We start from the raw sequence: 24,769 nt of genomic DNA, 5'->3' as shown, positions 1-24,769 counted from the left end.
CTGTAGCAACAAAACAAAAAGCCTTGTATAGTTTTTGTTTATACAAAAACATGAAGTTACTTTCCTAACACCTCAGCTCAATAAACGTATTGATCGGGGCATGGGTGTGGCCGGGGAGCAGATCCTCAATGTGTCTTGTTCTGACGCAGACAGACAGAGTTCTATTTGGGCTCAGTCAAACTGTGTGACTGTAATTATAGAGTGGCTAGGATCTGGCAGGACTGGGAGTGTTTCAGACATCACCATTTCCTCCCCATCCATCACATTCAGCCAGGCGGAACTAGGCCACAGATGCCCCGCAAAATAATCATTCCCATGCAACTGGCCTGACAGCAGCCCTCATTCAATAACACAGCTGATCAGAAATGATAATAGCAATCATGCCACTGCATATTTTAGAAAGGCTGTAGTCTGATTGTGTGTGTGTGAGGTGGAGGATGAGGCGTAGCTTTCAGAATATGTGAATTTGCCACGAGCATATGTCTCAAAAGCTTGTCAGGGGATATGAGGAAATGTAGCTGCAGTTATTGTTACCAAAGCAAACCAACTGTTGCTTTATATGACATGTCCATTCTTTTGACTTCAAGGAGCAGACCCAAAAGGTTGAAATGCAAATATCCTCATTAAGTCTGAGGGATTCGAAACAGCCTTTGGAAAAAGAAAAAGCTATCTGGCTTGTGATTACCGTCGGCGGTGAGCTTTGCAAAAATGAGAAGAGCATCTTTCAGCAGGGGCATAAAGAGTTCAATCCCTATCTCAGCTTTTCATGTCCAGCTATAATCCACTGTCCTTCTGAGACCTTGGCCTTTACAAATATGTCAGTGTGGATTTCACCTGCATGTGGGCGCTTCTCTTTTTTTTTCTTCTCTCTTTTTATCAAAAGCCAGCTCTTTAAATGCTGATTTATTCATGCCTAATTACTAAAAAAATGGATTCTATGAAGGTATATTTTCCCTGCCTCAGTACAATGTTGTGTTGTCATGAATAACAAATAGGCTCATTATTGAAATGTCCATCCTCAGCCTGTAGTATGAAAAGCAATCTCCTGCTTGCCTCCACCCACATGTTTTAGTCCTGCAGTGATAGATGAACAGACAACTCTTGGGTAGAAAGTGCTCACAAATGTGCCAGCCATTTCTCTTGGGGTTACAGACGTAAAGCCAACACCCTGTATACTGTAACACTGTACAAACACAATCTATTCCCAGAATCCTTTGGGAATCACATCAAAAAAACCCAACGCAACCTCTTCTACTGACTCTCCCTTTGAAGGAGACGCTTTCAGTTGAGAGCTTTAACTGAAAAGGGCACAAAAAATTCAGTTGTAAACTGCACCAGAAGAGCGTAGTCGGGGACAATGTGGAGGGGAACGAGGTGGCGGTGGAGCGGTTACATTTGCTGTTGACTGTTTAATACACCTTTTGCCTTGGGTCCTGCTGTAAAAAGCCCATCGTCAGACTGAGTAATGGGAGTTTTGACGGCCGTTCAAGAAACAGTTGCCAGACGCTCATCTGCTATTTGCAGTGGCATTTTGTAGACCGTTCTAGGCGGAGGAGCTTTAAATGTGGAAATGCTCTGAGCTGCTCATCATCCATCTGTGTTCAGTATGTCTGAGTGTGTAGCTGTATTAACTGGTGCTGATGGATTTGAAAAGCAGTGAGTGAGTGGGACTCCGCCGAGAATCACACAGCAGACTGGAGGTTAAAGATCAGCCCAATAGATGCTTCTCTATTCACATCTCCGTCTCGTGTGAATTGACTGCTGTTGAATTATGAGCTTAAAGTAGTCAAGACCCCTCTTTATGGACGTGTAGTTAAGCCCGAGCCACAAGCGGACCTGTTGCTGCCAAGTGTTTTGGCAGGTTTGTATGATTGAGGGTAGAGTTACAGTACATCATGACACAAGTCCTATTGCTCATACTTTATTCCTGAATTTCATTTTGTGGCAACCATTGGCCTCCTTCCACCAAATAGTCCTGGGAGCCTCGGGACCTAAACTCAGGAAGTAAATCAGGACATAATGATCGTTTTTGTGCACTCTTGTTCACTTTTCCATACCATCTTAAAAACCCTGAAGATTAGGTCAAGCTACAGCTTCTCTGGAGACACTTTATTTTCACATGACAACACAACAACACAGACTCACTGTCGTTCTATGTTATTTACTGCTGTGCAACTCTTGAAATGGATACTGGAAAGGAGACCTGCAGAGGTGGAGGGAGAGACTGAAAATGTCATAAAGGCTTAACACTTGTCTTCCAAATAGGGATGATCTGCTCAGTGCTGTCTGGTTATTTTTTATTATTAGTGTGTAACAACATTAAAACATTGACATTACTAGCATGGTGGCATCCATTGTTGATTACTGTGTGAACGACTGCTGTAAAAAGGTTGTAGCAGCTTTGACTTTGAGGCTTATGTTTGACCAAATAGCAATAGTCAACTTTGTAAAATTTGCCTTGATAGGGCTTTCCCATTAGAAATACACCCCCAAAACCCAGTCGCCAGAATAAATGTTGGCATGGTACATTTCTGTGAACCACGGATATTTAACATTTAAACGTTAAGAAGTGGTTATGTTGAAACTTTACAACCACTTTAGCATGTGTTTATGTTTAGATACAAAAACCACTTGGTTCATGTTTCGGCTTAAAGTACCTGGTTTGGTGGCACAATTGCGAAACGCTGCAGTGTATCTCTAAAAACACCAGGTTTGATTTGTTGGTCTCGAAAGGTGGTCTGCTGCTTGGCAGCCATCTCAGCTAGTTGTCATCCCATCCACCATCCAATCCTCGTCCCAATGACAAAGCCCCATTTCCACCAAACACTTTCAGTATGGCACCTTTGGAACCAAAGTAACCCTTCAGACATGGTACCTAGACCCTAGCGCTTCCACTGCAAACAGTACTCTTAAATGTGGGTGGGGTTGTTGTTACTCACTGCTCTGTCCAGCACTCACTGTATTTCCTCATCACCATTGACACAGATGGAAGTCTGCACCTCGTTTATTACCCACAAAATTGAGTTACATGCGATGTTTTCAGGACAAAATGAAACAGGATGCAGCGACGGTATGGAACGATTCCATTGGTACCATCCACAACTTTTCACAGTGGAAACAGACAAAAAAACATACCGAACTGAACTGAACTGTCTTGTACTGCTCGGTGGAAACGGGGCTTAAGATCTAGGTTTCATAAGAGATAAGATAAGATAAGATACACCTTTATTGACCCCATAATTGAGAAATTCCAGTGTTACAGCAGTCAAGGAAAAAGAGTCAGATGAGCATGTAGGATTCCTAAACTCCTAAAAAGGTTCCTGTGGTCCTAAAAGGTTAGTATGGTGGAAACAGGCTTTTGTACTATTCTCAGACCAGACCTGTTCTTGTAGCGTTTGTTATATCAGAATCCAGCTTAAGTGGATTCTTGCAGCATGTGTGCAGTAGCTTCTGTCCTGTCCCCACCATACCTGCTTTAAATGAGTCCAGTCCGTCTCTCCTGTCATTGTCCACAGGTGTTATATCCATGTTCTGATACAGTGGGTTACCCTCAGCTCTGTGATTGGGGCTCAGCTTGTCCCCAGCTCACTGTTGGGTGCTGTGGTCCTCTAGAGCAAGACTGTGGCCATCTGAGTTGCTCAGTGTTATTTTAGCCTTTGAAGGTAATGGCAGGAGATCAATGTGATGAATGGCCTTTATGAGGGCAGAGTATTGATGGCTTGATGAGGCTGTAGGAAGGGGAACATCAGCCTGAATATATTACCCCCCCCCCTCCTTGATTCCTTTCCACTCTTGTATTTTTCTTTTATCCATCACTCTGTCTCTTTTTTTCCTCCGCCCTCTCTTCTCCAGCTCAGCTAGCTGTGACTGGTCATTAACACAAACATTAAGCGCTCTGTGAATCCATAGCTCCTCCATCTCCTCGCTACTGCCCATAAAACAGAGCAGCCATAATGACACACACAATGGCCACACTTGACAATCAGGGGTAGGGGAAGAGTGTCTCCTATATTACTGGCAAAAGCAAAGCTATTAGAGTGGAGCCAATGGGTACATTTGGTTGGTGTAAAAATGACTGTTGTGTGAAGAGGCTCTCAATATTTGTCTGGGGTTTCATCAGCAAGAAAGTTTGTGTTCAGTAAGATTGGTCATGATAAAACGTATATATGGTGATGCAGAAAAGTCTACAGTAAAACTAATTGGGAGAGAGCTAGCTTAATAGAGGCACGCAAAAGACTCTCCAAAGTGATGTTGGTTGGTCTAAAGTTTCTATCCACTGTATTTGTTTTGACTAGGGATATCAACTGTTAATGTTCAATCGGTTAACTGCCAAGAATGTATTCGACCCAGTCACACATGTCGGTGTATAGGTCAGGCTCTGTGTCGACGTAGAGCCTATGCCATAGCCTGACAAACACCTCCCCAGAAATGTGTGGTGACACAGACCTCCTGTATATTTTTGTAAGCTGGAAACATTTCCCTCAGTGGAAACAAAGCTTTTATTTATTTTAATTTCATAGATAAGAAACAATAAATTGTGAAGACAGAAAATAGCATTTCAAGTCTTGTGTGACATTTATCCTGGCTTCATATGAGTACAGGAAATATCTACTAGTTGCTAGGCTAATTTATACAATGTAAAATGCCATAGGCTTGTGCTAATAACGTTAGCATGTTGTATTGGTTTTGAAAACGTGTTTAGTAGAAGACAGTTGTTTTGTCATAGAACCTTGTGAGTTGTAATGGAGCCGAATTTTGTGAAGTTACCTTTGTTAAATGTTGCTGTTGTCCCTGGCTTCATATGAGTAGAGAAGAAGTTCGCTAGCTGCTAGGCTAATTTATACAATGTAAAATGCCATAGGCTTGTGCCAATAACATTAGCATGTTGTATTTGTGGGGAAAATGTGTCCAGATACAGACAAGTGTTTGTCTGTGAATGCTGTGAGTTATAGTGAAGCTGATTTGTGTACTTGTGTTTGAAATTGTCGCCATGTTGAATGTGTGTTCAATGTGTGTTTTGAATCAACCAAACTTTACAGCACTTCACAGAAACCCCACTGGTGACTTGTGTTTTGGAGGTGTAACTGCAAAGTGACAAAGACAGCACCGCGCAAGTATAAATGTTCACAACAGCGTAGGCCATGTGCGTAGTCTACAGCGTAGGCTCTGAACAGAGCTGACGCACAAGTATAAATCCTGCCTAAGTTAACTGCACTGCCCACCACCTGGAGTTAGTGGGAGTTACCTAGTGGCGCCAGTCGGTAAGTGGCTCAATTTTGAGACCCAAACCATCTTTAGCATTTTTAAGTATGTTAGCATGACTAGCAGTGTCAGTAGGGCTAGTGGTGCTAACATTGTTAACAATGCTAAAGGGGTTTGTGGCTCAAAATGAAGTCGCGTACTCACCGAGAAGACCAGAGGGTGGGCAGAATGTTTCCACAGCACGGTTGGCTTTACCAGTGAGATTGCCGAATTAGCAGCCTAGCTAGTTAGCGCCCACCTGACCTGCGTGGTGCACAGTGCTAAGCGGCCAATGCTATCTAACCACTGGAGACTAATGGGCATTGGCAATACGTTTCTGCATGTTAACACAGCCAGCCAGCTGTCTGTCAACAAAGCCAAAATAAAATAAAATAAAATAAAAGGCCAGACATTTACAACATTTTTACCACCTTTAAATGGGTAGTACTTTGAAATGTGGTGCTAAAGCTCACAGAGTCAGTGAAGCACCAGACTAAAGTAAAAAGCCTCTTGTTTTTCACTTCATTTTGTGTAGTTTCTTAAAAACAAACTGGTTAATTAGGGGTTAGTGGGTGTCTGGCTGTCAAAAGCAAAATTAACCAAAATTGGCATCGCTATTTTTGACACAACTTCAGTTTTCCCAAGACGTAATCCACATCCTCTACTGCTATGTACTTTCTTACCTTACTGCAACAAAGAGAGCATTATCTCTTATCACCTGAACCTATGGAAGAACTTCAGCACGGAAAACATGTGGTGGGAGTAGCACAAAGGAGGATTTAGGAACATGGAGATAATCACTCACTCTCCCACACCTTGTTCACCTTCAGTCAGTATGAATGATACATGCCTCGAACATACATCTGCGCTTATGTCCATTATTCATGGACTAAATATACACAGCACAGGACTAACAGTGTTATTTTACACACAAATCCTTGAAGAGGAAATGGATGCAAAGACCAGGGAATTCCATTATCAGTAAGGTGACAGGCGATGATGGCGCCTCTTCTCTCCCTTCTCTGGCAAGGTCAGAGCGATGTCATTGAGTAGTGCAGGAGATAGATTTGATTTAAATGATGTAAAAGGTCTGTGGGCGAGCAAAGGAATAGAAATAGGAAACCGAGGCAGAGTGCTAATATGACTGCAGGGATTGTTGCTACTCATGTTGGTAGTGCCCTTGCTTCTTAAATGCATGTTGTCGGAACAGGACAAACGACAAAGATGCTAAAGAAATGATACCAGTGTTAATACTCAGAGTAATCAAATGTCTTGGACCTACAGAAGCAGAAATGTGGCACATAGCCTCAAGCTCTTCAGCTGCAAAACAACAGCCAGCAAATCAATATGTGGTCGGTAAACCATCAAATTATAAACAGCAAGATGTCTGAGTGCACACACACAAACACGCAGTCGTAAACAGCAGATGAATACAAAGCGCTGAAAGGATGCGAGGAAAGTGTGCCGCAAAGTTTGATTTCTGCCAAACAACTGATGCACCTGTAATAGTTTTCTTTGTCTCTGACACAATGGTGACACCGAATATCTACCAGGGAGGAAATAAAAAAGATTGTAGTTCATTATTATATGAGCCAATGAATTTCTGGACAGATTTCAGACGGGCATTATCGGAGACGCCTCGGGCCTCTCTCTGGCGTGAAAGATGGTGGTCATTTGGCTAGACGAGGGGCGGTGAGGACCCCCTCCTAGACTGGAGCAGACGGGTGCAGAGGAGCCTAGGGCTGGCTGTATTAATGAACAGGCAGTGCTGAAAGGGACAGGTTCCTGTAATGCTGATGAATGGTCATTACAGAGCAGAGACGAGAGAGGAGAGCAGAAGGGGAGGAGAGGAGAGGGGGAGAAGAGTACAGAGAAGTGGGCACTGAGGGAGCAGCGGTGAAAAAAGGCTTTAATTTGCACCTCAGATTTCTGTAAACTCGTTTATCATGTCAGTAGTGTCACTAGTCTCCACGTGTCTTCTCCCCCCTTCCTCTCCTCGCCCCATCTGACCCAAACCCTCTTGTTTTTCTTCACATACTACCATGTATTCCTCAGGCCCAATAGTTTTATCATCTTCGGTGTTTTTGTATAGACGACCCAAATACTACGTCACTCTATGATCTCATCGAGCAAGATTTCCGAATCCATCATTTGACCGGTTGTTTGGGGCTATGTGTGGAGAGCGTATGTGTTCACCTCTCCATTAGGCCTGATTGAGCAGCTGGGGTTTTAAAGGTCAGAAGAAGGAGGAAGCACCAGGAGATATAAGCTCACAAGAAACATGAACTGACTGGAGGCCCACTTACTCCACTATAGACCTCATTAACTCATCCTTGCCTACAGCTGTTTGGATCATGTGGTGGTGGTGGAGGGGGGGATTTGGAGAAATAAATCTGTGAGCCAAGCTTTTTGCTTCAAATAGGAGTAAAAAGAATGGTTTTATTACAGACAGGGGAAGTGATCTGAGGAGAAAATTTTCAAAACTGTTTCAAATCACTCTCTCTGCTCCTTCAAGTCAGCGTGGCTTTTATGTGACTGTCGTAACGCATGCAGCCTTTGTGTTTTCTCTCTGTGCTCTACTGCCGCATGCCGTATACACATCATAAAAATAGCTTTGCAAATTAAAATATCACATCGAGAATATAAGTAGACTGTCTGTCTTCACCAGTTTGAGCTTGACCAGCTTTTGCACAGCTGGACAGTTACTCGAGAACGCTCGTCTGAAAGCTTCCAGGCAAGCGTCTTTTTATTTCGATAATTTCTCTTCCCGATTCGCAGTGATTCCAGCCAAATGTTAATGGCACATTTTCATCATGATTTTGTGCACTGAGTTAATACCCCAAGGGGCTTCTGATGCTCATCCAACACACTTTCTGGGTCACACCTGCAAGAAATGGCCCGCAGTGTGTTTCAGTTCAGTCCTCAGGCAAATGTCTTTCCATCAGAGTGGCTCTTGGCTGTTGTGTGCTGTAGTAGCCCCCGTCTGTCTAATTGCAATTCAATAGTGCATAATCTTGAATTTGTTACACACCATGTTTTATAATGCATCAACTCTGTGCCTAGCCACGCTCGGCATAGATGGCAAATAGCAGCGCATCCAAAGTAATTACGGGGGTTTGTGCTTATACAGTGGCAGTACACATACTACAGCAGTTGAGTGTATTTAGAGAACAAGACAGCAAAGTGGTGGTTTTGCTGCTGCTGCCACACTTAAAGAATTGTTTATAATTCAGAAAAAGAAGGACATTTGTGTACTCTCAATGGGTGAATAAGCCCCACAGCTCGACAGGCTGATTCCTTTTTGTTAATCCAGGAAGAAGACTCAAATGTCGTGCCTTAGGGAGATTACTGATATGTGTACAAACTCTCAGTGGCTCAGCCAATATTAGCATTCTCTGCCAAAAAACAGAAAGCACCACAGCCTTATCACCAATGATTACTAATCAACCATGTGTACTCTTCTCTCTTCTTCTCTTTCTCTAGTGGGAGGAGGTGAGTGGCTATGATGAGAACCTCAACACAATCAGGACCTACCAGGTGTGTAACGTCTTCGAGCCCAGTCAAAACAACTGGCTCCTCACCACCTTCATCGATCGGCGCGGAGCACAGCGCATCTACGTGGAGATCCGATTCACCGTGCGTGACTGCAGCTCCATCCCCAACGTCCCCGGCTCGTGCAAGGAGACGTTTAATCTCTATTACTATGAAACTGATGCTGTCATTGCCACCAAAGGCACTGCCTTCTGGATGGAGGCCCCTTACCTCAAAGTGGACACCATTGCTGCAGACGAAAGCTTCTCGCAGGTGGACTTTGGCGGACGCCTCATGAAGGTCAACACAGAAGTGCGGAGCTTCGGGCCGCTGTCTAAAAATGGCTTCTACCTGGCGTTCCAGGACTATGGTGCCTGCATGTCTCTGCTGTCAGTCAGGGTCTTTTATAAGAAGTGCCCGAGTGTGGTGCAGAACTTTGCGATCTTTCCAGAGACCATGACAGGGGCTGAGAGCACCTCCCTGGTCATCGCCAGAGGAATCTGCATTCCCAACTCAGAGGAAGTAGATGTCCCTATAAAGCTGTACTGCAACGGAGATGGAGAATGGATGGTTCCTATCGGTAGCTGCACGTGTAAGGCTGGCTTTGAACCTGACAATGGCAACGTATGCCGAGGTAAGTAATAAGGAGCCAGACACATTGTCATAAACATCCTAGATTTGACAGGGCTGTGTCTGCTAGTTGCAAGCGCCCTACTTAGAAAATTTATGCTTTTCATCATTCACTCTTTAAAAATGATGGGCTACTCATAATAGAACAAATCACTCCATTGAAGACAGGTGACATGAATTTGTGCTATTTTAGGCTTCCATATAACAAGGCGTCAGCGTACCTTGGATCACAGGGTTTCCCGCATCATTGGCACAGCTGAATTGATTGTGTTTCATGCGTTTTGCTGAGCATGATGTGCCGTACTTCATCCTTGATCACATCCACCTCCAGCGTACTAGAAAGGCACATTAGCATTGATTCTTAATCTGTAGCGAATGCCAGCCTTCTGTGCAGCCTTCTTTACAGATGGCGAGAGGTTTGATTCTGCCTCAGTATGATGTGCGGAAGGCTGAGTTCTGAGGAATAGATAATAGCGTGCACATAAAGACGAGGTTAATCTGGGTTTTTGGTTCAAGCTGTCACTTTCTCCCGCTTTCTGTCTGTCCTCTAATGCACCTTTACGCTCCGCACCCTGTTATACTCACACACACACACACACACACACACACACACACACACACATACAAAGAGAAAATTTGCTCAAGGTGTCTGATGATAATATGAGTGGCTTGGGGCTCTCAGTGTGGCGCAGTATTGGTTGGCCTGCCTCTGGAGGTTAGCTGGAGAGTGTGTGGAGCCCAGATAAGATTGATTGACGCACATCTGCTCTGATCAATAAACAGATATGAGAGTGCCACATATCTACAAAGCACACTGTGTGTGACTGTGTTAACTGTATCCTTCTCGCATTGCTCTGCGTCCTACGCAAAACACAACCACACACTAGCATACACACCCAAACACACACACACATGCACACACACAGTCCTTGGCTAGGGTGGAATGACTTTCAAATGAAAATGACAAGGTAGAAGTTGGTTTCTTTTAGTTAGCTCATTACTAGAAGTTCTCTTTTCATATCTAACTTCGCCGTCTCGTTTTATATCAACTGTGTTTTACATTTTTCACAGGTCATTTCATTTTACATGACTTTGTGTAATGACTATCAGCTTTTGTTTCAGTGCAAGGTACATTTGATTTACATTTTTAAAAGCAACTTCGTATTCTAGAAAGTATTTCATTACATTATGTGCAAACTAATAATTTAGAGAAAGCAGACTTCATTCTTGCCTGCTGTGAATCTTTATTTCAGTTTATTTCTCAAGCGAACATGAGTAGTGTGGTATTCTCCACAATCGCAGCATCATTATGTCTAAAAGAAAGTTCTAAATTGATGAAAAAGAAAATCAGATGAATATTTGAAGTAGTTTTGAGCTCAGTATGATCCTATAATGAGACAAATATGATGTCTGTTATGCTTTATATTCACAATTGAAAAGAGTTACTTCTGATGTTTTTTAATATGTAAGCAACCATCTGTCCAACATGGCTGCAGTTTACTCTATGTATTTAGGATTTCCATTTTTTCTGGCTTATTTTACCAAATTTATAATATAAGTCTGTGACTTGCTGTTGTTTATACATAAGGTAACTTATAGATATTTGACACAGCACATTTAAGCAGTGCTTTATGTCAGGTACAATCTGTTTCACTTTGAACAGGGCCGACCCTGGAATCTTAGGGGCCCAGAGGACGATTTGGTTTGGTGGTGACTCTTCATTGTAATGTGTTGCCCCAGATGTGGCACTGAACCAGCTTTTGTGTTGCAAATATTAATATAAGCACACATAATGTACAAATAAGCATTTAAAGACTAATGTGGGACCTATTAGCAGCAACACTATCTTTAAATAGACGACAGTAAATACAGTCTTTTTTTCTCTAACCCTGTGAAGGATCCTATTAAACCAACCCTCCAGATTTGTTTGCTGCAGGACTGGTTTTGGTTCTTGTCTTGTTCATTATCTTTGTTTAACTTATCATATCTAATACAACAGCTAAATGTGATTTATTTTTAACACAGAATCTGGGAATGCGTATTTTGTAGGTGACAGTAAATTACCTAATTAGCCTACCTAATTTATCCATGTCTTCCATCTCTGAGCTTAGTGTTTTGTCACTTTTTGGCAAAAAAAAAAAGCACAAAATGTTGTTGAGAAAGATTATTTTTTTTATTTTTTATTACTAAACCTTTTTAAGGGGGCTCCCATATCACTGAATGGATAGGGCTGGCTCTGACTTGGATGAATTTCTGTTTTCATCATAATTAAATGTACTTTTATGTAATGTAACAACTCTCAATTGTTCCTATGAACAATCTTTCATGATGATAGATTTTGTGGACTGACTATGTGTGGCTCCCTTTTGACTAGCTTTAATTTGTGGCTATATCTCACCTAGTCATTAGTGTATGTGAGATGTATTGTTTGAAGGTAAAATGTGTAAGGCAAAGTTCAGAACAAGAATTTTACAGCAAATTAGCCAAATAACCTTGCCTGTCCTCTAACGCAAACAAGCCTTGAGGCTTTAATGGATGAATATTTTTAGTCCCCGCAATCTTACTTGATGCTTATCCACGTCTTTTTTCGTCCATCTTTTCTCCACAGAATTTCCTTTTTCTCTCCATTATTTACCTCAACCCTACAAACACTCACAGCACAGTAATTGGAGCCTAAGGTATCCCCAAGTGTTGGTAGGAAGCTTGTTGTAGCTTGTGTTGGTGGGGGGCATTGGCACTGCTGTAAACACCGCAAACACACACGGGCACATACACATACACAGTCCCCCGGTAGGCACTGCACTACAAAGGCTCTTTGAACAGAGGAGGAGACGTATATTTCCACTAATTCCCACAATCCCCCTGACTTCCTTCTCTAAGCACCCACAGCAAGTAGACTTCCTGCTGCGTTAAGTTTGACATGCCTCTCTCTGATGGAAATGTAGCATTACAGGAGGTATGAAAAACAGCCTGTAGAGGGAGGGGGTTGTTTGGGTGTAGCAGAAGTAGTAGAGAGTAAAGTACCTGTAAATGTTGTGTAGGTTGACCTTAAGTCTCAGGACGCACACTCAAGGGAGAAAAAAGAGTTAGACAGACGAAGAGAAAGAGATGATGTTGCCGTTTCTATCTCTCATAACTAGCTTACTCTCTGGAGACTCATATGGAATCTGTTCCCCTCTCATCTCCTCCAAGAGGCCCCTCCAATAAGAGCAATCTCAACCTTTTATTTTCCACGTAGTCTCCTTTCATGGGCTTGTAATCCATTATTTAAACAGGGAAATCTAACCTTAAAGTGCTTGTGGAAGCTGAGTACTATGGGCAACCAATCAATTGGGGGTTGGTGCAATAACATGGCCTCAGCATTGGGCCTGAAGTAATTGCCCATTAGAGATGAAGTAACAGGAACAGGAACAAAAAGACTATGAGAGCATGCTGAAATAATTTCCCTCATTGAAAGCAACACGAGAAGGAAAGGTATTGGGGAGGGACTGTGTGGAGCTTTAAAGCACACAAAACATGAAAAGAGATTGTCTGTTCATAAAACATGCTCAACAATATGATATTGTTATACAGATATATAAAAAGGAAAATTAACTGTAGGCACAAATAATCGCCTACTCTACACCTGCTTTCTTGAATATGTGAAAACTGTTCATTCAGTGCATTTGATAATGGTTAGTGTGAGGCTGTAAACATTATACATTTACATTAATGTAAATGCTCAAATGCTCAGAAAAGCACACTATTTTCCTCACACTGTCTGTGCCGTAACGACTGTATTGACTCTTTGTCCGAGAATCCTCCACTGTAGTGCCTGTCTCTTAAGCCCCTCTTCCAAAAAAAGCCTATTCTACTCAGACTGGTCAGCATTTTTGCATCTTCCTTATCTTGGCATCTCTGCACTGTCTTTGCAGCTGGAGAGTGACTGTAACGGAGTATAGTGGCACTTTCTATGGTTAAAAAATACACAACTGGACAAATTTGGGGAGCTACTAACAACATCAGCATCCAAGATTACATGTTTCCCTGACATTAGCATTAAGCTACATGTAGCAGTGTGCTTTCAACTGTGGAATGACTGTGAAAGAGTAACATATAGCTGCACTTTCTACCATCAAAAATGACCAACAGACACTTCTAAACCAAAATCTTCACAACTGGACATGTTCCAGCAGGAATATGATCCGGTATTGGGGAAAATAAAGGCAACCAAGATTCCATGTTTCCTTGATGTTAGCATATAGCTACATGTAGCAGTGTACTTGCAGCCGGGGCATGACTGTAATGGACTATAGCAGCACTTTCTACTGTGGAAAATCACCAATAAAAGCTTCTAAACAAAAATCTTTAGGACCAGACATGTACACAGTGTCATCTGAAATCAGGAAGAACTTAATAACATTAGCATTTAGCTACATGTAGCAGTGTGCTTGCAATCAGGAAATTACTGTAATGGAGTATAGCAGCACTTTCTGCTGTGCAAAATCACCTATAAAAGCTACTAAACAGAAATCTCCACAACCAGACATGTTCCAGCAGGAATATAATCAGAAATTGGGATGAACTTTACAACATTGGCAGTCAAGATTACATATTTCCTTGGCATTAGCATGTAGCTACATGTAGCAGTGTGCTTGCAGCCAGAGAATGAACGTAACGGAGTATATCAGCACTTTCTACTTAGGGAAATCACCAATAAAAGCTTCTTAACCAAAATCTTTAAAACCACATAGGTACACAATATAATCTGAAATCAGGAAGGACAATGCTTTCAGTGTGTAGCTACACGAAGCATTGTACTTGCAGCCATGGAATGACTGTAACAGAGTATAGCGTCACTCTCTACCATGTAAAATCACCAATAAAAGTTCCTAAACCAAAGTTTTCACAAATGGACATGTTTCAGCAGGAGTATAATTTGAAATCAGGGAGAATTTAACAGTATCGGCAATCAAGAATACATGTGGCCCTGGCATTAGCATGTTGCTACATGTAGCAGAGTAGGCTACGTAATGTAAACACTTACAGTAGTGTGCCTGGAGCAGATGACCATAAAAAGAAATCCGTCACGAGCTGATGTCAGCTTGTATCAAAAAAACTATTCAGACCGATCTGAAGCCTGAAGTTTTTACATACGTGTACCTCTTATTTTAAACTTACCATGTTTAGAAAGAGCACTGTAACATCATATATATGACAGGAAATAAGGAAAAGCATAATAGGTCCCCTTTAAGAGATAAATTAACCTTTTTTACTTGTTTAAATATGTAAGTCATTTATTATGACAGAGAAAATTACCCTAAATTACCCTACCCTGTGTGTTCTTGTGTGTGCATATTCAAATGTGTTTGTTTGTGTGTTGTGTCAGTGTGTGTCAGTGTGTGTGCCTCCCCGTACCTGATTGCGCTTTCTCTAATCTATATGTTTTAATTAGTGACAGGTAGCGTGGTGTGTGTGTGTGCGGCCTGCTGTCAGTTGGGCAGAGAGACCATGTCGAGTTGTTGTGCTCTGTAACGATGATGCCAGCATGCCATCCTCATTACCAGCTCCCCAGCTCCCACACAAGCCATTTGGGTATCCCCCCCCCCCCCACACACACACACACTCTCTTCCTCTCCCACTTTCTCCCTTTTTCCCTCTCTCTCCCCCTTGGCTATGTAAGCAATCTGCTAAATATTTTATCACCTCCCTGTTAAATCGAGCGGAGACACTCCAAATAGCACCCCACTACCTCCACCAAGGCAAAGCTTGTCTTGTGTGTGTGTCCCGCTCAACTCGAGTGTCTAAGAAAGACTGATTTGATGGTTTTACTGAACCCTCTCATGGCTGTTGTCTTGGTCTCCTGCTGAGTGATTAATAGAATTACCTTGATTAAGTTTGCTTCACATCCATCTCTGTGTTATAAAAAAAAAACTGATATTATCATTGATCATTTTAATATTCCTTGTATTCCCATATATGAAGTGATTAAAACTCCCTGGTAAACTAATTATTCTGACGTTCCAACTCTTAAAAGTGAATGATGTGGCATGAATTGCTCCGCAGTAAACAGGGCTAAATGCCATACTATGAAGAGCAATTCAAAACTTTGGACTGCCTGTTCTTCATTTTGCTGTTAACACTTTTTCCCTTTGGGGAACCAAATTTTCTATGAGCTGATAAATGCCTGCCTGGAGTCTATAAAGCTGGCAGTCTTATTTTACGAGGCCCTCTACTATATTTTGTCTTCTTTTGTAATTGGTTAACCATGCTTACAGCTTATTGCTTTTCTTTTTTTAACCTCAGTGGGCCATTCCTATGTAAAACACATGGCTGCTCAGGGTCTCCTCAGCCGCATGGACTTGGAGACTGGGATGGGGAGAGGATAATAAAAGCATTTGATTGGAGAGAGCATTGTTTTAGTTATTGATTCTTTGCAAAGATATGAATTGATATGAAATAGGATTATGAGAAACATAACGACTAATATTATTATCCATAATATTCTCTGGTTACTTATTCATGGAATCTAATGCACTATCCATGATGATGTATTTATTTAGCCGGGTATTTACAGTACATAATTCCTCGCCAGAACGGCCCTATAGTCCTGATATGAATCTTCGCATATTTTCTCTCACCGTTAGGCTTCAGCAGGCTTTTGACACGCTGGCACATTAATATTACAAATATTCAAATAACTTTATTTAACATTCTGCAGGCTGACAGTGGCAGCGGGAGATTCACAGCCCATTGAGCAAGTGCGCTTCCCTGGGCTAAGTGCCGATTCATCATGGCTGCCTTACTCCTGTCTAATGGCTGCCATCATGGGGCGCGAGCACACACGCGCACTGACACACACACATACACACTTCTTGGGCATATACGCTCTGAAAAGTATTAGTTCTTCCATGTGTGCATTTTTAAAATGTAGTGTTCCAGGCACATTTTTCACATTATTAACCCCAGCCTCAAACCTTATAAACCCCAATATACTGCATACCCTCATGGAGTTCATTGTCATGGACACCTACCTCCTGGCTTATTGAAGCTTATTTATCGAGATAAAAGAATTTAAAGGTTCTGTATGTAACTTTTAGAAAATCCTTGTTATTAGTTACAGCTTAAGGGCCGTGAAGCGACCTACAGTCAGCATCCTCAGAAGCTGCGAGTGAGCACCAGCATCACCCACAACAGTGACCAACAAGAGACCGACTGTGATCGACCGGCATCATGTTGAAGGAATGATGGAAAATAAGTAACAATCATATTTTAAATAGCGTCACCATCTGTATGTTCCTATATCATTTGGACCATTGGTTTCAGGGTGCTAACTAGCTCGTCGTTTGCAAATGACATCATCAGCTGATGTTACAATGCAACCAGTGGCAGATCCATGCCTAGCTTTACGTTGGCTGCCCAGCTAGCCGTAACTTAGCTACGCTGCATGGAGCTGGTGTTGGTTGCTTCTTAGCTTTCCAAGCCAGCCCCGGGAAAGTATTATGCTAAGTCTTCTAGCTAGCAATTTGTCGCATTCGAAAGCAAGTAAGCGTGACCAAGCGTTAGCCAGCTGAAACCACACAGTTTATTTCACATGCCAGTTGTTTCCTCTGGGATTTTTTCAGCACCAGGGAACACCGAATTTATTTTACGGGGGACTGAATTTGAGGAATTTACCGGTTATCAGACCACAAATGAGACAAGAATTAGCTACTGCATCCCACTGTCAGCCAAGAGATTACTATTCCTGCAGGAACACAGATGGCAGCTCTGGAGACGGACTTCAGTTAGAAGCTGTAACAGCTCAAATTCAGCCAGCACAAACCTCAGCAGTAAATGAAGGTCTGTCTGTGGGCTGCTGCTGCAAAATGCATTCACCAGAAACGCAGCACATGTGCACTCTGTGTTTTGGGTGCCGGTCGTTCGTTGACATCAGCAGACTCTGTTATTTAGCTAATGCTAGATACTGTTGCACGCTGTTAGCGCTGTAGCAGAGCTGAAGAGAGATGCAACACTCTGTTGGGAGAAGTTTGCCTTGAGGACTTTCTGATAGAAATGGATTCATCACATGCTTTGGAGTTTTCCAGAAAATCCATCCTGAGTCCTTGACATAGAAGTCAGTCCACTGTTGTAGAAAACTGAGAAAGTCAGGGAAGGTCTTAAGAGACATTACAATGTGGTCATCCGCTGGCAATAAAAATTGATTACTACATGTAAAAAGTTGCCTGTAAGTGAAATAAAATAAAAGTTTCTTTAAATCGTACCAGAAACACACACAACTACTGACTTTATTCAAAGCTTTAAAGTTTGGCTTTGCAGGCTATTTACTGTAAATGCTTGGTTTTAAAGTTTTCCACCCCACTGAAGCTTTGATTACTTCTTTATATATCCTATCTGTGTGTAAAGGATCTGGCAGACATGACCCACAGAGGCCCGGTAAGCTATTAGAGCCAATTCCAGCCCATTTGGCCTTGTCCACTTCCGTTCCACAGAGTTTACTTCATTTGCAGAGAAGCATCCATGTGTACTACCAGGGCACACACACACACACACACACACACACACCCACACACACAACTGTCTACTAAGTCACCTTGAAGCACAATTAAGTAAGCGTCTGACTCTTCCTGTTCCTATTAGTTGTACGGCAGTGAGGACCACTGTGATGAAGACAAAAATGGAGTAGTGGGAGGAAGAGATGGAGAAAAGCTGTAAGAAAGGGCAGAGAGTGAAAGACTTCTTGTTTCCATGGCTCTCAATAGGCTGAATAGGGCGATGGCAGAGAGCAGTGGTGAAAGAGTGTGACCCGAACAAAGACTCTTTGAATTTAAGGCCCAAATAGAATGTTTGTAATGACCCCAAACACAGATGCGCTGCTCTCACTGCAACGGCAGAGTCAGTCTCTAATAATGCGAGGGGAATCCAGAGATTTTGTTCACACATAATGGAAATACCCACCGCACACAGAGTCTGTTCTTATCCCCCATGGAGGGACACATACTCCAACTCCTATTATTTTTCAGTCTCTCTGTCTGCCTTTCACTCGCTGCTTCTGTTTTTTTGTCTGGATCTCTAACCTTCAGTCCCTCGCAGACCATGTATGTGGTCACTGGGCAAGCATTTCATTGTCAGCTCTCACTTGGTCTTTCTCTTTGCTGCTGCACAGGAACTTTTTCAAGAGGGCTCCACTTCGACCCGACATCTCTTCCAATCTTCCTCGCCAAATCCTTTGCAGTTCTCTTCCGCTACTTCAGTCTCAGTCGTGTTTTCAGTCTCCATATGTCTACTCCTCTTCTCTCTCACTGATGGACACTGGCTGCTGAGGCCAGTAATGGACACAGGGACACAGGGAGACAAAGGACCCCTAACATTCAGCAGATGGCTGGGGCTCTGCTTAATTTGTGCCGTGTCACCCTCACTGGCAAAACACAAAAGCCCAGAGTTACATGGGGCTCCACTTCACCCCCTCACCCCAACCATGACCCCCATCAATCAAATCACCTTCTGCTTTTAAGTTATGATTGCACCTTTAAGAAAACAACAAAGACATCATCAATAACGCTTTAGAAAAGTGTCACTTTCTGTCGCTGTGTTGTCCTCACAGGGGACCAAAAGTTAAATGTCAAGAGAAACGTCAATTTGGACAGCACATAGAAAACTGTCTTCACTCTCCTTGTGCTTTTCTGCCCCCACAACTCACCTCCTCTTTTTTCTCTCTTCTCTGGAGTATGCTCCGGCAGGCAGTAATGAGGAGATGTGGTGAGCCTCTCCACAGAGTCGTCTCTCCCCCCCCCCCCCCCCCCCCCACCCACACACACACCCAGTCGAGAGAGTACAAACACCCATTGCCCCTCATTTGTTGATTCTCCCTCTGCCTCATCACCGTCCATCAATATTCACTGTTCGGCTAATAACGCAGCCAGGCCTGTTTGGTTTGACGGCAGAAGGACACATTTCACTTCTAGGAAATTGTCTCATCCCTTCCTGGGGGTTATCAGCAGCAGCATGATAGATGTGGATTAGTCAAGGTTATGTTGTGGAACTTGTGGACTGATGATCTAATTAGGACTGAGCTGCAATTACAGTATGACCAATATACTTCTGTTTGACCAAGAAAAAAGTGGTGGCCAAATATTCTATTACTGGCGTAGATTAAAGGGTCAGTTCACCCAACTTATGAAGACATATTTCCTAGCTTACCTCTAGTGGTATCTAGCCATGCAGAATTGGAAGGTTTTTTTTTTTGTTTTTTTTTGTTTTTTTTATTTAACCAGTTTTGAAATATGTGTTTGTGGAATTTTATGGCTCTTCCAGTGCTTCATGGAGTTGTTTTCTTGGGTAGAAAGTAGTTAACATAAAAACTATTGATAGCAAAGTTAAGAGCGATGGGCAAGATGGTTCCTGTCATTTTAGGTAGATCTTATCACACTTATTTTTCAAATTCATCAGTTAGGACTTGGTGTTACAATCCCTGGAGTTTCAGCACGCTTGGTGCCAGAGCATAGGTGTTTTTTGGCCGTGACCATCTGGCAGAGCCACGCGTCAACACATCATCAGTTGTGCACCTTAACACCATCGGGTGTTTTGGCTTTTATCACAAGACATCTTCTGTTGAGGGAGGCCCACCACCGGCTGGTCAGGCTTTGGTGTGTGTTAATTAGGTATTTGATGCTATAAAAAGGTCGTTTGACGTCATGATTGACAGTCTTGCGTGCCAATCGGTGTGTCAAGTGTATGGGCGAGAACTCAATGCTGCGGAGACTGCTACTGCACAGACTGGCTGCAATAGAGATCACCAGAGCAAGATGGCATTGGCTGTATCCGCAATATTTTGGCTTGATTTTTGTACAGAAGGAGTAAGTGGGGACGCGTTCTCCATCTTTAGGTACTGTCTATGTGTACGCCCCACAAACAAAACACAAACCAAAATTACATTTTGATCATGTTGATCTGTTCTGTGCGACATCTATTGCACGTCTGTCCGTCCTGGAAGAGGGATCCCTCCTCAGTTGCTCTTCCTGAGGTTCCTACTGTTCTTCCCCCGTTAAAGGTTCTTTTGGGGAGTTTTTCCTTATCTGCTGTGAGGGTCCTAAGGACAGAGGGATGTCGTATGCTGTAAAGCCCTGTGAGGCAAATTGTGATTTGTGATATTGGGCTTTATAAATAAAATTGATTGACTGATTGATTGATTGATTGACATTTGTCTCCATGTATTGTGGTGGCAGCACACACTTCAGACTGATTTCTTAAAACTAGAGATGTACCGATACCACTTTTTTCCTTCCCGATACCGATTCTGATCCCTGAACCTTAGGTATCTGCCGATACCGAGTACCGATCCCATACCAGCATGTGAAATAAAAATGGATGGGATGTGAATTGTTGTATGTCTCAACTCCTAAAACTCTATGTAAAATATTAGGAAATACATACATTATAGTAGAATGAATGCCATAAAACTTTTTTTTATTATTATTATCCAGTGTTGACACAGATCAAGACACAGGTCAAAGTTAAGGTTAAAAGACATTTTAAAGGCTACACTAGAATGCTTTTTAAACTCCGCTCCATTTCCATTTTGCTTGCCTGTAGCGTGCGTATGTGTACTGACGTGAGGCATTACGTGGTATCGGATTGGTCATAGGCTGTACTCGCCGATACCGATACGGATACCTCATTTTAGGCAGTATCGGAGGCATTTCTGATACTGGTATCGGTACAACTCTACTTAAAACCCAGTCAAATAAAATCAAAACTATTTGTTTGTAATGTTAGTAAAGGGACCTTTTAGTGTTAACAGTACAAAATTCAACTCCCAAAGAGTGTGATTTTGTTGTCTTATAGGCTGTTTCCTGGAGTCTCGCAAGTAACAAACATGTGCTTTTAATGGTAGGCTGCACAGTTCCTGTAGATGGGCTGATTGAACCTGCTCAACACAGAGTCAGAACGGTGAGACTGGGTTTTGCAACAAGCCAATCCTGTAAGCCAAAAGTGCATTTCCCACATGCTTTGTGTTGATTCTGTCAATCCGCATGAGAGCTTGAAATCAATTCGAAGCTCAAAATCTCTGGACTTTGGGTCAAAGCATGCTCTCTTTTGTGGGAGGCCTGCACGCAAATGCACAAATCCCCCCCCCTCCCCACACACACACACACACACACAAACACACTTTTCCATCACCCCAAGCTGAACTTTGCGTGTCCAATTTCACAACCTAATCATGTTTGCCATAATTGGCGCACACTTGAAGCAAACAGCATTACAGTTCCACTTTAAGTGCTCCCTAAGTATCCCTGATTAAACATACGTGAAGAATTATGTCTGTGTAATCTGTTATGACACCATGCATTATCCTAAACCAACTGGGCTCCCTATAACTGGGCAGGTCGTATCAAACATGACCTCAAAACCTTCACAATATGCAATTATACAGCAATTAGACAACTCCCATAATCCACATCTCACTATGTCATTGTGCACATTTAATTGAATGTTTTCGTTGACAGTAAACACAGCCTGTGCTTTCCGGGGTCAGGGCATGTGGTTCTGCAGAAACTAGAGGAAACGTCTCCTTTCAGACTGATAGACAGATAGAGCCTATGAAGCTCAATCTGGCAGACCCATCTCTGTGACAAATTATTGATCTTGGCTTTGTTGTCACTCCTCATGCCAGGGACCCCCTGCTATGGCTGTCTTCCGATAACGCCCACTGGAGAAGACATTGCGTGAATATTGAATTTTTGAAAGGGAGATAGGCAAGAGGAGGAGTGTGGGTCTTTCTATGTGTGTGTGTGTGTGTGTGTGTTGGGGTGGAAGTGTGAAAAAAAGGCAAAAGAAAAAAAAACGAGAAAGAGAGCGACTTGGTAATCCTCTCTTTGAGCACTTTGTGCTTTGTGCTCCATTTGTTTACTGAGTTCCCACACTGGCTGGGGGGCTGCAGCTTTTCTCCCAGACTGGAATTAGCATAGCCAGGCTTGTAGTCAGATCTGTGTGGCTCTTCATACGCATGTGCGTCACTGTTTGTTTCTACGTGTGTTCGTGCATGTGTGTGTGTGTGTGTGCAGTTTAGATGAGGTGAGAGCTTAGCACATCCTCCTCGGCTGGGGCACCCCGACTTTAATGAAATCTTCAAAGTGAGTGTGGTTTTATAGAGTCTAATCAAGCCTGCTAACCTCTCAGACTGTCTCTTTTTTGGCTGCGTTTTGCAATGAAAACCCATCATGCTTTCACTGTGTGCTGAGTGGGAACACAGTCTGTGTCAACAGGTTGACTGCTGCCTACGTGCTGCAGTGGACGGTATCTCTTGTTAGGAGGTTGGATTGATTGCATCTATTGTGCTTTCATTTTACAGAACTTCAGTAGGACATAATGTGATAGTGCTAAACCCCAAAAATGGACAATGAGGCTTATAACTATGATACATGTCAAAAAAAATGACACTGTTATTTTGTACATCTCTCTCAATCTGCATTTTGAGCAATCCTTGCATTCCAGTCCTCACTAATTAAATCAGCAGAGCAAAACAGACTCGTCTCAATTCATGTTTTGTGCTCAAAGAGGAAACCTTTGCATGTTGTATGCTCAAGCAACACATGAAATCTGATGACTGGTGGATTTTGCTACCTAAGTGTGTTAAAGCTGATTGCCTTTATCTTTGGTTTGCTATTTCTTCGTGTTCTCCACTGCATTAGAGAAGACGTACTGTGGCAGTTTCAGTATGAGATGCAAGTCCCACCAGGGAAGCTAAGCAATATACTGTTGTGGATGAGGGCAGAAGTAAAACATATTTTAGCCGTCTAACAAAAGTCCCACCTATGAAAACTGTATCAGTTTAAGTGTACTCTATATGTACTATAGAGTATTTCAACCACTGTCCCTTACCACAGATGGCCCTTTCCAATGGGGAAGTCATTAATGGCAACAGTTCCCAATCTATGCTCCTGTCAAAGCCGCCAGAGTCCACTCACAAAAACAGTAACACCCTGAACACAGACCGCCTGTGTCCAGCATTATAAAATTATTGTTTTGCCTCACTGGAGTCTGGCTTTGAAGAGAATGTTGTAATGGCTTCATTTCCCTGTTGTATCTCGCCATCTGACAGCAAGTAAAGCTCTGACAATATTCTAAATATAGCTTACACTTATGGTGCTTTCACACCTGCCCTGTTTGGTTCGGTTCAATGGAAGTCAAGTTGGTTTGCCCCCTAAGCGTGGTTTGTCTGGGCACCGCAGTCGCACTTGGGTGCACACCAAAACAACCGTACCGAGACCTTCTTGAAGAGGTGGTCCGGTTACAAACGAACTCTGGTGCGGTTTGTTTGTGGTGAGAATGTGTTCCGACCTGGATCTGAACCAACTGCAGTCACATGACACATTGTTTGGGTTGAACATGAGCATGTTACAGTCCTGGAGGATTATTAATGTGCACCTCCTCCTGTACTGCCTTAATATGCACATTCAGCACATCCAATGCATCAAAACATTGTTTTCTAGTTGGAGCCGCGCCTCATTTTCAAACTGTATGGTTTGACTAAAATGAACAATGACAGCAATATAGTCCACGATGAGCAGCGCTAAAATCAACCTGCGTAGTTGTCCCTCCATTGTGACATTAGAAAGTGTCACATTTATCTTGCAAGTGTACTCTTCTTCAACGTTTTGTTTACTTCCTGGATTTTTCCCACATGGAAATTCTGACCAATCAAGGGCAGCTTTCTCGCGCAAGGCATTTGATCTGGTCCGCTTGTAAATGCTGCCGTGAGAACATGAACCAACTCTAGGCAATTATTTTTTTAGGTGGCTAAAACATGTTTTGTTGCTGACCCCTCTGCAGCAGTATGTGGCATAGCTTCTGTGTTGGTACTAAGTGGGGGCATGCTGGCTGATATCTACTGTCTGTAGTACAATGTTTTAAAAATCTTTTAATTTAAAAAATCTGAACTATCCCTTTAGAATTTCAGTGTTCCCACACATGGACTAGAACTGACAATAGAAATGAGGCTACTCTGTGGCCATGCAATCAATACATATGGATTGGGTATATACTTGTGCCATCACTGGTGCAGTCTCTTCTGTATTCAGTCGTGTCTCTCTCGTTCTTTAAAAGCAATTGATTCTGTGCACAGTGGAGATATGTAATCTGCCTCGCTTTCAATCTGTGCTCAGCTCCTGGGCTTGGATTATATGGCTGCTTTTAAAAACAGGATGTTTTATTCCTTGTGGTCGTACATTTTAATAATCCTCAACTAATTCAAGGGCCAACAACTTAGTTACCCACCACAAGGCTCATGTTTAATTGCTGAATAATACAGAAGATATTTTCAAGAAATAATGACCTTATTGTTTGAGAGATAATTAATTGATGCCGTGAGAAATACCTTTATAACTTA

At 42.5% G+C, this 24,769-nt stretch overlaps 1 protein-coding gene across 4 annotated transcripts in view; it reads left to right on the top strand.

Moving 5' to 3' along the window:
* The window catches only part of LOC125901967 (ephrin type-B receptor 1-B), a 223,269-nt gene that overhangs the window by 86,399 nt on the left and 112,101 nt on the right, over positions 1-24,769 (top strand). For all 4 annotated transcript variants that reach the window (XM_049598023.1, XM_049598024.1, XM_049598022.1 and 1 more), the window contains one exon: positions 8,725-9,406. In XM_049598023.1, coding sequence (XP_049453980.1) covers positions 8,725-9,406 — 682 coding nt within the window. The remainder of the gene's footprint in view (positions 1-8,724; positions 9,407-24,769) is intronic.

The sequence above is a fragment of the Epinephelus fuscoguttatus genome, linkage group LG15 (assembly GCF_011397635.1).
Source record: "Epinephelus fuscoguttatus linkage group LG15, E.fuscoguttatus.final_Chr_v1".
Taxonomy (NCBI): Eukaryota; Metazoa; Chordata; class Actinopteri; order Perciformes; family Serranidae; genus Epinephelus; species Epinephelus fuscoguttatus.
The sequence above is the reverse complement of the archived record's forward strand: the minus strand, read 5'-3'. Positions and strand labels throughout refer to the sequence as shown.